The 11,600-nt window shown below is 36.9% G+C and overlaps 1 protein-coding gene across 3 annotated transcripts in view; it reads left to right on the top strand.

Moving 5' to 3' along the window:
- prim1.S (DNA primase subunit 1 S homeolog) overlaps positions 1 to 9,704 on the top strand; it is a 15,087-nt gene extending 5,383 nt beyond the window's left edge. For all 3 annotated transcript variants that reach the window (NM_001087350.1, XM_041582998.1, XM_041582999.1), the window contains exons 5-13: positions 12 to 148; positions 2,207 to 2,265; positions 2,687 to 2,796; positions 4,576 to 4,670; positions 4,989 to 5,118; positions 5,544 to 5,613; positions 7,088 to 7,182; positions 9,114 to 9,212; positions 9,441 to 9,704. In NM_001087350.1, coding sequence (NP_001080819.1) covers positions 12 to 148; positions 2,207 to 2,265; positions 2,687 to 2,796; positions 4,576 to 4,670; positions 4,989 to 5,118; positions 5,544 to 5,613; positions 7,088 to 7,182; positions 9,114 to 9,212; positions 9,441 to 9,460 — 815 coding nt within the window. In that variant the 3' untranslated portion in view covers positions 9,461 to 9,704. The remainder of the gene's footprint in view (positions 1 to 11; positions 149 to 2,206; positions 2,266 to 2,686; positions 2,797 to 4,575; positions 4,671 to 4,988; positions 5,119 to 5,543; positions 5,614 to 7,087; positions 7,183 to 9,113; positions 9,213 to 9,440) is intronic.
- Positions 9,705 to 11,600: the final 1,896 nt, after the last annotated feature.

Genomic DNA, 11,600 nt, shown 5'->3' with positions numbered 1-11,600 from the left:
GTTTTTTATAGAGGATTTTGGATTCAAGCACCGTTTGTGGGTCTACTCAGGCAGAAGAGGAGTTCATTGCTGGGTGTGTGATGACTCTGCGAGGAAGCTTTCCCAAGCTGAAAGGTCGGCAGTCGCTGAATATCTGAGCGTTGTGAAGGTATAATTTACTGTAGCACATTTCTATGCATTGTAACACGAATAAGGAATGTTTATGGCACATTAACCTAGATTAAAAATAAATAAATACCAAACTCTTAAAAGAACAGTAACATCAAAAAATTTAATTGTTTTAAAGTAATATAAATATAATGCAGTGTTGTCCTGCACTAGTAAAACTACTGTGTTTGCTTCAGAAACACTACAATTGTTTATATAAATATGCTGCTGTGTAACAATGGGGGCAGCCATTCAAAGGAGAGAAGGCTCAGGTTACACAGCAGATAAGCTCTATAGAACATAATGGTGTTATCTGTTATCCACTATTTAACCTGTGCCATATAGCCTTTTTTCGATTCGTGTTTCTTAAACAAACACATCAGTTTTACCAGTGCAGGGCAACACTACATTATATTTTCATTACTTTAAAGGAAAACTATACCCCAAAAATGAATACTTAAGCAACAGTTTATTTCATATTAAGTGACATATTAAACAATCTTACCAAACTGGTATATACACTTAAGTAAATATTGTTCTTTTACATCTCTTGCCTTGAACCCCCATTTCTTGATGGTCTGTGTTGCCTCAGAGATCACATGACCAGAAATACAACAGCTCTAACTAACAGGAAGAAGTGATGAAGCAAAAGACAGAAATCTGTCTAATTGGCTCATGTGACCTAACTAGTATAGTTTGTTTGGCATGTGTGTGTGACCAGTGAATTGTATGATCCCAGGGGGCTGCCCTTATTTTTTAAAATGCAATACTGAGCATATAGTTGTAGCAGATTCAGTGTTTAATAATCCTCTTGTTGCTACCCTCCTGTGCTCCTGCCCAGGCATTGAAATTTCACTGAAATTCAAACAAATGGAGGAAGCAGAGGCGCAGAACTTTGCTGCAATCTTCTTTTTATTAAGAAGTAAGAAACTACATGTTTCGGGCTCACATGCCCTTTGTCAAGTGATTGCAGCAAAGTTCTGCGCCTCTCTTTCCTCCATTCGTTTGAATTTCAGTTATTTTTTAAAATGGCAATTTTCTATTTATGATTACCCAATGGCACATACTAGTAGAAAAGTATATTTTGAAAATGGTTTATTTACATGAAGCAGAGTTTTACATATGAGCTGTTTTATGCAATATCTTTTTATAGAGACCTACATTGTTCGGGGAGTATAGTTTTCCTTTAAAGCATTCATTTTTTTGCTGTTCCTTTAAGGCTGCCTTAAGTGGGCTGATCTGGTTCACTCTGTGACTGATGCCAAGGTCTGAGTGGACAGACAGCGCATGAGGGACTAAACATGATATGGCTGCATTTCTATTGTTAGGATCGTTGCAATGTTTCTGGCACCCTCTAGTGACGGAATGTGCATGCACCCATAACACATGATAAACTGATTGCTCACTGTGGGGAGTTATGTATCAAAATCCCAATTTTTCAGATTTTTTAAAATAAAGTCTGACCAAATGAGAATCCACAATTTGACCTTCTTTATTATTAAAAAAGCATGATTTAATAGGATCAGGGGAAAACGCAATAAAATTGAGCAAAACCCCGAATTGTACGATTTTTTTTTTTTTTCAAGCTTTCTCCCCCGAAAACCCAACATTTTTCAGACGAAATGGTCAGATTTTCAGGTTAATTCCAGCGCAGACCACAGATCCTTCCAAATAGTATAGGGACCTCTCCCATTGACCTGTATACAACCTCAGCAGGTCTGCGTTGGCGGATTTCCGGATTTTTTGCAGCATTGGACTTTAATAAACCACCAAAAAGCCCAGCCAGACTTAGTTAATTAGTAAATAACCCCCTGAATGTCTGAATAATAATTATAATGAAGCAGAAGGCGCCTCTTTATAGTAACCAGTAATACAGTTGAGGATTGGATCAGGGGTGGCTTGTGACCCACTGTGTACATGTATGGTGGCCTAAAGAAAGCTGATTAGGAACATTAAATTGGGCAAGTAGGATTTGGTGTCATTTATTTTCTCGCTTGTAGATTCCCTTCATAATCTAATGACTTTACTTATTCCTATCTTGTATTGTCTTATTTTTTAGGGTGGAGAAGAAACAATAAAGAAAGTCCAGCTCCCTGAAACAATTCATCCATTCATAGGGTCTGTACAGCTATTTGATTTATTCTTTTAAATGAGTCTGATGCCCAGCAAAAAAACTTTTTTTTTTCATAATCACAAAGTGCTAATTAGCAGTACCAAGATTATTCAGTTTTATGCAACTTCATTTACATCAACCATTGTTTTAACTGTAATCCTTCCAGCACCATTTCTCTTGTTACCCATCCAAGATTACACGTTATTTTTAGCAATAGCGTTTTTTTTTTTAGAAACTTGACAGCTGCTGTATCAGGTAAGCCCAATACAATGATGGGTACTAAATACCAAAGTTTCTATCATGGCTTAAAAGCCCTTTATAAAAAAAAAAAAAAATCACCCTTCATGTATTTGAATGACTTCTAAAATATACTGTTCTGGCTGTGTGATATTCATTTTTTTTTTTTTTTAATTGGAATTTTTACAGGAAGTCTCTGAAAATGGTGGAAAGATACTTTGAGAAATATGCCTTGGTGGACCAAGACATCCTAGAGAACAAACAGTGCTGGGATAAAGTAATTGCACTGGTTCCTGAAGATATCCTTCTAGGCTTTCCAGAAAGTTAATGATGAAATCAGGGAAGCAACGAATCCACTGTTTTGGATTCAGCCAAACCCCCGAATCCTTCGCAAAAGATTCGGCCGAATACTAATTTGCATATGTAAATTAGGGTTGGGGAAAACATTTTTTTACTTCCTCGTTTTATGACAAAAAGTTAAGCAATTTCCATATGCAAATTAGGATTTGGTTCAGATGGGCAGAAGGATTCGGCCGAATCCTGCTGAAAAAGGTCGAATCCTGGCTGAATCCCGAACTGAATCCTAGATTTGGTGAATCCCTAGATGAAATACATGTTAATTCAAGGGGATGTAGTTAAAAAAATATATATATTATTTTCCCTAATGAAATAAAATGTAATTCTAAGCAACTTTCCCAATCATTGTTATGATAACAGTAAGTGCCAGACAGATACTACATTCAGTCACAATTGCATTTACAAATCACCTTTAAACTACTGAAAATTAGTAAATCGTATATATTGGAAAGACTTTGTATAAGGGCAAAGTTTTTTCCCCAATATCCAGAAAAGCAACCCATGAGTACAGATGCTCATTTAAAGTGATACTGATGCTAAAAACTACTTTTTAAAATATGAATGTACATTAAAAGTTACCTATAGGTCATGCTGACTGTTTTGCCAACCTGACTGTCCCATCTCAGTCTGTCAGAGTTCTAATGATAACGGACTACTGCTGCACAAATATGTCAGCCCCCTCATAGGTGATAGCAGGGAGTCAGATAGGTAATGGAAAAGCATTGGGCAAATACTTAGTAATAAGAAGCATGCAAATTCAATTTTATGTTGGATGTAAAAAAAAAAAGGTTCAATTTCTGGTGTCAGTATCTCTTTAATGGTGCCTTGGGAATTGGGGCACATCCCTGCTTCCTATTTTGACTGATAGCATAGACTCCCCCATTTTTTTCAACCATATCGTGCAAAGCCCTAATGGGATCTGCACATGCACATATCCACAATAGAATATGATCTTGCATAATACATGTCCACATTGGTTAGTGCATACAGCCTCCCTGTACTTACTGAATGTCTTTGCCATTTATACATATTTTTGTGTTACCAGGATTCATGTATGAAAAGCCACAGTAGGTTCTCTGTCAAATTGTGTATTCAGCACAATATGCCTTAATTCGGTCATCATTTATCAGCTGAATATTTAATTATTACCTGATGAATGTTAAATGAATCTGAAATGTTGTGCTGATTTAAATATTAGAAAACCCCTGTGGCATGATTCCTGTTCCAAGCACAGTTTTTACAGCCGGTCAATTCATCTGCTCAACATTTTACTTCAAAATCAATTTGCTAGTACAGGTATGGAATCCATTGTCCGTAAACCCGTTATCCAGAAAACTCCAAATTATGGAAAGGCTGTCCGATAGACTCCATTTTATCCAATTTGTAGAAATGATTTCCTTTTTCTCTTTAATAATAAAACAGTATCTTGTACTTAATTCAAACTAAGATCTAATTAATCCTTATTGGAGGCAAAATCAGCCTATTAGGTCTATTTAATGTTTACATGATTTTCTAGAAGACTTGAGGTATGAAGATCCAAATTATGGAAAGATCTGTTATCCGGAAAACCCCAGGTGGCAAGCATTCTGGATAACAGGTCCCATACCTGTATATAAATTTAGCTGTCAAGCCTGTTTCTTGCTCCTGCCACCTATTATTACACGTGAGGCACAATTTTCATTAAGAAACTTCTTTCTTGATTCCTTAATTCCACTATTCACTTGCCCGTGAAAGCTTGCTGCGAGAATTTTCAAAAGCACGTTCTTCTGTTGAACGTTGGGATAAACTCTCAAGCTGTCTAGAAGCCACAGGGAAGGTTTGTTATAATCATTTCACAAATATCAGATTGATGTTATTATCTTTCAGTGTGTCGACTATTATTTGGCATCATATTCTGAAAAGCGGGTGATATAATTAATGGATACAATGTTGTATGTCACTGCTAGCACTTCATTTCAGTGTCAGTTTCAGTCAATCTCAAGGGGGCTTATTATCATTAATGTCAATGCCACATATAATAACGGTCATATAGAATACCAAGATTAGCATGAATATTACATTGGGGTGGGGCAATTGAAAAGGCTCTTGGTCTGTTTATAGTGTGGCTTCTAATTGTATGATATTTTCATTTCAGGATTTCAGGAGATACAGTAATATACCCAAGGAAATCATGTTACAGTTCTGTTATCCCAGACTGGATGTGAATGTCAGCAAGGGACTTAATCACCTGTTGAAAAGCCCATTCAGTGTACACCCAAAAACAGGTAAAATGATGACATTCATTAGAAAAAAAGCATGCTATGTAAAGAGTTGTTAAGATGTTTCAGTGATGGCTCACATATTTTGCATTCATATGAATAGAGAGCAGAAATTGGTCTTTTGCTTGTGGCTGCTCTTGCTAAAAAAGCCATAGAGAAAAACACTGGAGGACTGAGGCCCAAGAAGCAGCATAAAGGAAGATCTGAATCTTTTTAGCGCTTGACAAAAGGGGAAACCCAAAAACGTTGTGGTGCAGCCAATCTGTTCTATGTGGATTACACATGCAGGCACTGAACCCAGATGAACAATAAAGTTATCACAGATACTAGTGAGCGGAATTAGAGGAGTTTACAGATTATATCTTTAAAATGACACAGAATTTGAATTTTGTGCTAATCTGTTTTTTTTTTTGCTTTTTTTTTGCTCACAGGGCGAATTTCCGTTCCCATAGACTGTAAAAAGCTAGACCAGTTTGACCCATTTTCAGTACCAACAATAAGGTTTGCAACAATTATACCTGCTAGTGACTATAATAATTATTAGGGGCATATTTATCAAGGGTCGAATAGTAAATTAGAATTTTCGAGTTTTCGAAATTCGCACATTCGAATTTAAATAAGACTGGGATATTTATCACAGCTCATCCCTAGAAACAGTCCTAAATCGAATAGTGGCCATCTAAAACCTGTCGAGTTCACGAAGAAGTCAATGGCAGAGGTCCGTTGAGCCATTTGGAGATGTTAATAGCCTTCCTGACATTCTAGTTTTTTGGGGGAAAAAATCAATTTATACAAATCAAATATGATTCGAATTTTCAGGTCGGAATCATTCGATCGAATATTAGCCATTCGAGTTTTTTCTTAAATAACCTCCCAGTCTATTTGTGAGTATATTCTAATTTAATTATTCGAAATTGGACCTTTGATAAATGGACCTCATTATGTCTGTAGACTCTGTAGCCTGATGTACAGTAGCAGCTTTAGCAGTATGAATTATTGGGAAGCATTGGCTACACCGCTGATCATTGTTGTCTGGTGAAATGAAATTCTTTTCTCCTGTGTTTCACTTAACCCCATGATATCAAAATGTTCTAAAGTTCTTCCCAAGAAATGTTGATGTTGTTAACCATCCATATTTTCCACTAAATACATTTACCTTTTATGCCAAGTGATTTTTGCACAGGGATTATTTTATATGTGTATTGGGGTTTATTTGGATGTGTTTAACTTGATGGACTTTTGTCTTTATTTCTTTTCCAATCCAAACTAACTATATAACTGTAGTTAAATTCCTATTCATACACATATGCCTCAAGCCCTGTAGTCCTCCTAAAGAGAAACAAGAGACATTTAAAAGAAACAGTTCATTATAAAAATAAAAACTGGGGAAATATGCTGTGCAAATTATAAAATGTTTCTAATATAATTAGTTGGCCAAAAATGTAATGTATAAAGGCTGGAGTTACTGGATGACTAACATAATAGCCAGAACACTACTTCCTGCTTTTCAGCTCTATAACCCTGAGTCAGTGACTTTAAGGGGGGCCACATGGGACATATCTATTCAGTGAGTTTGCAATTGATCCTCAGCATTCAGCTCAGATCCAAAAGCAACAGTTATGTTATGTTGGTTACTGCCTGGTAAACGTGGAAACCAAGAGAGTGCAATCAGGAAGTAGTGTTCTGGCTATTATGTTAGACATCCAGTCACTCCAGCCTTTATACATTACAATTTTGCCTAACTATATTAGGCTGTGCAAAATAAAAAATGTTTCTATCTATTTACCCAGTTTTTATTTTTATACTGAACTGTTCCTTTAAGGCCACAGCCCAAAGGAGATGATATTCTATTCTAGAATTTGTGTCTCAAAATAACTTTTGTCTAGTTACATGTTTATTTCATTATTTTATTATGAATAAATAGTTGCAAGACCTGAAGTCGCTTGTATTTCTCTAAATCGAGTTTTCCCTCTAGTTTAATATGCAGTGAACTTGACAATGTTTCCAAAAAGGAGGAGGATGAAGATAGCGCTGGTGAAGGAGAACCTGAAGCGAAGAAACGAACACGAGGTAATTTCTAATAGTGTTCATTCTTTCCTTTGTTAGTGATTAGTAAGCATAAGCCTCTGTATTTTTAATCAAAAAGTAATTTTCTTTGTCTTCAACAAATGTATTATTGTAATTATAAACTCATACTTATAAAGTGCCAACATGCTGTGCAATAAGGGGGTGTATATAGTGAACATACAGATTACATAGGAAAATAAACAGACACAAGAGTCAGTGGGCTCTGTCCAAAAGAGCTTGCAATCTAAATATTTGGCTCTTCAGATATTACTGCACTATAATTTTCAGAATCTTGCCTACTTTTGTTTTCCCTAAATGTTTGTGCTTCATTTAGCAAATATAGCTGGTCAGAACTGCATTCACAACTATTGTATCAATTCTAACAGCAGCCTCTAATGAAACTCAGGGATTCTGCTCAGCAGGGACAAAAACCACAAATGTATAAACTTAATGTAACAATTTAGAACAGTTTGCAGAGTCAGCGACCCCCCCCCCAGCTGCTTCAGAAAGACACAAGAAGATGAAAAATTAACCTTTTAACTTCAATATTAGAAAACCTTTTATTTGCAACTGTTTTTAGAATACTGAAGTTTTAAGGTTTCATTTTTCACCTTCTAAAGCAGCTCAGGGAGGGGTGGTTGCCGATTCTTTAACTGTTTTAGATTGATACATTTGTTATATTTGTCCCTGCCAAGCAGAATCCCTGAGTTTCATTAAAGGCAGCTGTTAGAATTGATACAATAGTTGCTAATTCAGATGCTCCTGGATCACTGAGCTGCCAGACAGCTCTAGGCCATGTTCAATAAAGTTCCAATTTGACTCTACTGAACATGCGCATGGCTGGGGCAGCTGCAGGAGGAATACTTTGGCAAGTCAGATGATGGCAGTACAGGTCTCCATAAAATATTACCATGGGCTGAGGTGTGTTTCAGAGAAGAGGAGCACTGGCTATGGCTCTGATGTTACCAATTTTATTTACTGGGAAGGGTTCACCTGAGTTTTAAACCTTTCTTTGACCTTTAAAACACAAGTTGTGACCTTATACATTTTATAATTCTGTTTCACCACAGTCTTGTATAAAGATAAAACATACCTTGGTTTATGAAATATTTCATACCGAATTACAAAAACAAATCACTTAAAGCTAAGCACCTGCATTCTTGTGTTGCCATGACTGCTGTACCTGGGGCTCAGTAATTCCATAAATGCCAGAAAGGAGGTACAATAGAGCAGCTTGAAACTAGATCACTGGGTAGGTTGATGGATTAGCACAAAATGTCAGAATTGTGGGGGTTATTTATAAACAGGTGGTTGGACCAAGGACTGTATCAAACCAATCCAGTCCTTGATCCAACTGTTTTTTTTTTGTTTTTTTTTTTAAACTTCCCAATCGACAGCTGGACATACTTTCGGCCAGATATTGAGAAGCACGTCGAAGGGCCCCATAAACTGCCAAATAAGCTGCCAATTTAGTCTGTCTGCATCTTCTATCGACCTTTAGAGTGGGGCCATAAATGGAACTCTCCATAATAGAGAACATTCTCTAGCCATTTAAATAGTCTGCAGACAAGTAATTGAATATAATTTCCCCTTTAACTGACACCAGAAATTGAACTTTTTTTTTTTTTTTTTTTACATCTATCATAATATTGCCTTTGAAAGCTACTTATAACTTTGCCATAAAATATTTGCTCAAAGCTTTTCAACATGACCTATAGGTAAGAATGTACATTCATATTTTAAAGTGATCTTTTAGTGTCAGTATCACTTTAAAAACCAGTAGAAAAAAGAATGTGAAGAATCCTAAAATAAAAAAAAGTTAAGATTTTATTTTTTTATTCTCCCTTTTCAGCAAAAAGGTCTAATTTTATAGTAAAATAGCAGAACACTTTGGGAAATGACAATGTAAATCTAGAATAATGTTGTTTTTTTAGATTACAAGAGAACCAGCTTGGCACCTTATATTAAGGTTTTTGAGCAATTCCTGGATAAACTGGACCAGTCAAGGAAAGGGGAACTTCTGAACAAAAGTGGTGAGTTATATAGCACTGATATGTTCTGGAGCACATTTACAGACATTATACATACTTCAAATCAATCCCTGGCCCTGCTGATTAATTTGCTCTACTAAATATTATACATATACACAAATTCACTTATTTTTTTTATGAAAAATGTTTCAGGGATACCATTTTCCATCATTTAGTTGTGGTTTCCTAGTGTAGGTATAATTCACTTTTTTTTTTTTTTTGTTTTATAAGATCTGAAGAAAGAATTTTAAGTTTTGCCTTAAACTTTGCACCAAGAGCTACTACCTTCAATGAACCTGGAGATGGAGATAAAGGGCAGGGATAATATGAAGTACTTCATACTCACAGACCTGATCCTTTCAGGAGGACACAATTTGTCTCGGACCACAACTATCTGATCAACGTATGAGACGATTCCACGTAGAAACATGGAGCTTTTTTTTTTTTTCTTCTACTGTTAAGAAAATTTACAAAAATAAAACCTTTTGCTAGTTATGAATGACTTGCTGCTATTTAGTAGGACATTGTATTTGGTGCTGATGTGGCTCATTTTGTAAAAACAGAGGGGTTCCACTATGTACTTGTATGAGGATCCCCTCTTATTACCAAATGAAAGTGTATGCATTGTTAAAATACAGGCACTCTTGTTGATATTAGGGTAAAAAAGACAATTTTGGTTTAGAATTGCAAAATAAATAATGGCTGCCCCCAGCTTATTTATACAAACTATAGTGTTTCTGAAGCAAACACACCAGTTTTTCAAGTGCAGGGCAAGGCTACATTATATTTTTATTACTTTAAAAACTTTTTTTTTTTTGATGTAGCTATTCCTTTAAGGAATCTGCAAGTCTGGGAATGCTATAAGCCAGTTTCACAGACCAATCAGGGGTGACCTGGGAATCCGCTGCAGAAATAGATGGTATGGGGCTAGGTGTATCCCTAGCTGTAAGTGGGTGGGTGCAGTCTCACCAGTAGCAGTATCTGGGTTGGGTGCAGTAAGAACTGCTGTGGGGTTACCTGTATAACTAAACTTATACAGCATTTGGCGCAAGAATTTCACACGGTAGAGGTACCCCAGGAGGAGCACTAACCCTTACCAGCCATAATGGCTGCAGGAACCCTTGAGGAATAATAAAGGGCAGGAAGGAGCAGGTGATGGCAGATGGTTCCTGCGCAGGGAAGTACCTCCCAGTGTGAGAACCAATAGGAAAAGTGCGAGCCAAATATACCGGCAGCAGGAAGTAGGGCATCAGAGCTTCCGGTTGTAGCTGCAGGAACTTCAGGTACCGCAATTATTAGTGAGGAAGTCCAGTGAGTGATGTTTATGCAGCAGGGTGTAGTAATGGGTACAAGGGGCCTCCACACTTACCATGTAGAGTAGCAGATGTAGCTACCCATGTCCCAGTGATGTATAGCAATAGGCAATCCCTGCTAGGGCAATACCCTCTTTCCAGCTAGCCATCTGCTGCTTGTGAAAAGTGCAGGGAACGATACGTGGCCAGCGCTGAATTGGGACTTCAAAGGGGAATCTTGGAGATTTATTACATAATGTCCTTGCTAGTCCAGGAAACGTCCTCTCGGTGTAAGCCTTCTAAGGCTATATCCATAAATCCTATAGCTGCTGAGGACTTGTTCTAGTGTCAACAGGTTATAGAAGCTATAAACCCATACTCCCAGTGTCCCCAGAGTTATAAGAAAAAATACCCAGTGTGCCACTGCCATTAGATGAATACAGCAAGAGAATCTGCCACATAAAATAACAGTAAGGCCATTCAGTCAATTATGGACAGATATGATTTCATCATGCTTTCATCAGTTTAAGAGATGCCCAAACCTGTCTGCATGGAGAGCAGCCATTCAGCTGAATTATGCACCAACATTATTGAAAACTACTAGTAAAGCACATCTGGGGCTACCAGTATTGGCACCAAGACCAGCTGGAGATCACGTCTGAACTCTGTTCTCTTGACAAGGATAATTTATTTAGGCCAAAACATTTCACTCATTTCTAAATAATTTAATATTGATGTGGGTACAGGGATATAGATATAGATAGATAGATATAGATATATGGCACCCATGGGCTTCTACCCTAGGCACAGAGACAGACGTACATCACATTTTCCAAGAAGCAGGTTGCAACTCTCACAAAATTTCAATTAATTTTCCATCTTTATCCTTCAACTTTATGGTAGGAGAAGGTTTGTTCATTAATTAAGTTTCTGAAATTTAGTGAGACTTATTTTCTTACCATACACCATTTAATCGTTTCCCCATTTTAAGTGAATCTTTAACTCACCATTAGCTTTTGGTTCAGTTTAAATTAGGGATGCACCGAATCCACTATTTTGGATTCGGCCGAAACCCCGAATCCTTTGCGAAAGATTCGGC

Source organism: Xenopus laevis, chromosome 2S, assembly GCF_017654675.1.
Source record: "Xenopus laevis strain J_2021 chromosome 2S, Xenopus_laevis_v10.1, whole genome shotgun sequence".
Classification (NCBI taxonomy): domain Eukaryota; kingdom Metazoa; phylum Chordata; class Amphibia; order Anura; family Pipidae; genus Xenopus; species Xenopus laevis.
This window is presented reverse-complemented; position numbering and strand designations above follow the sequence as displayed.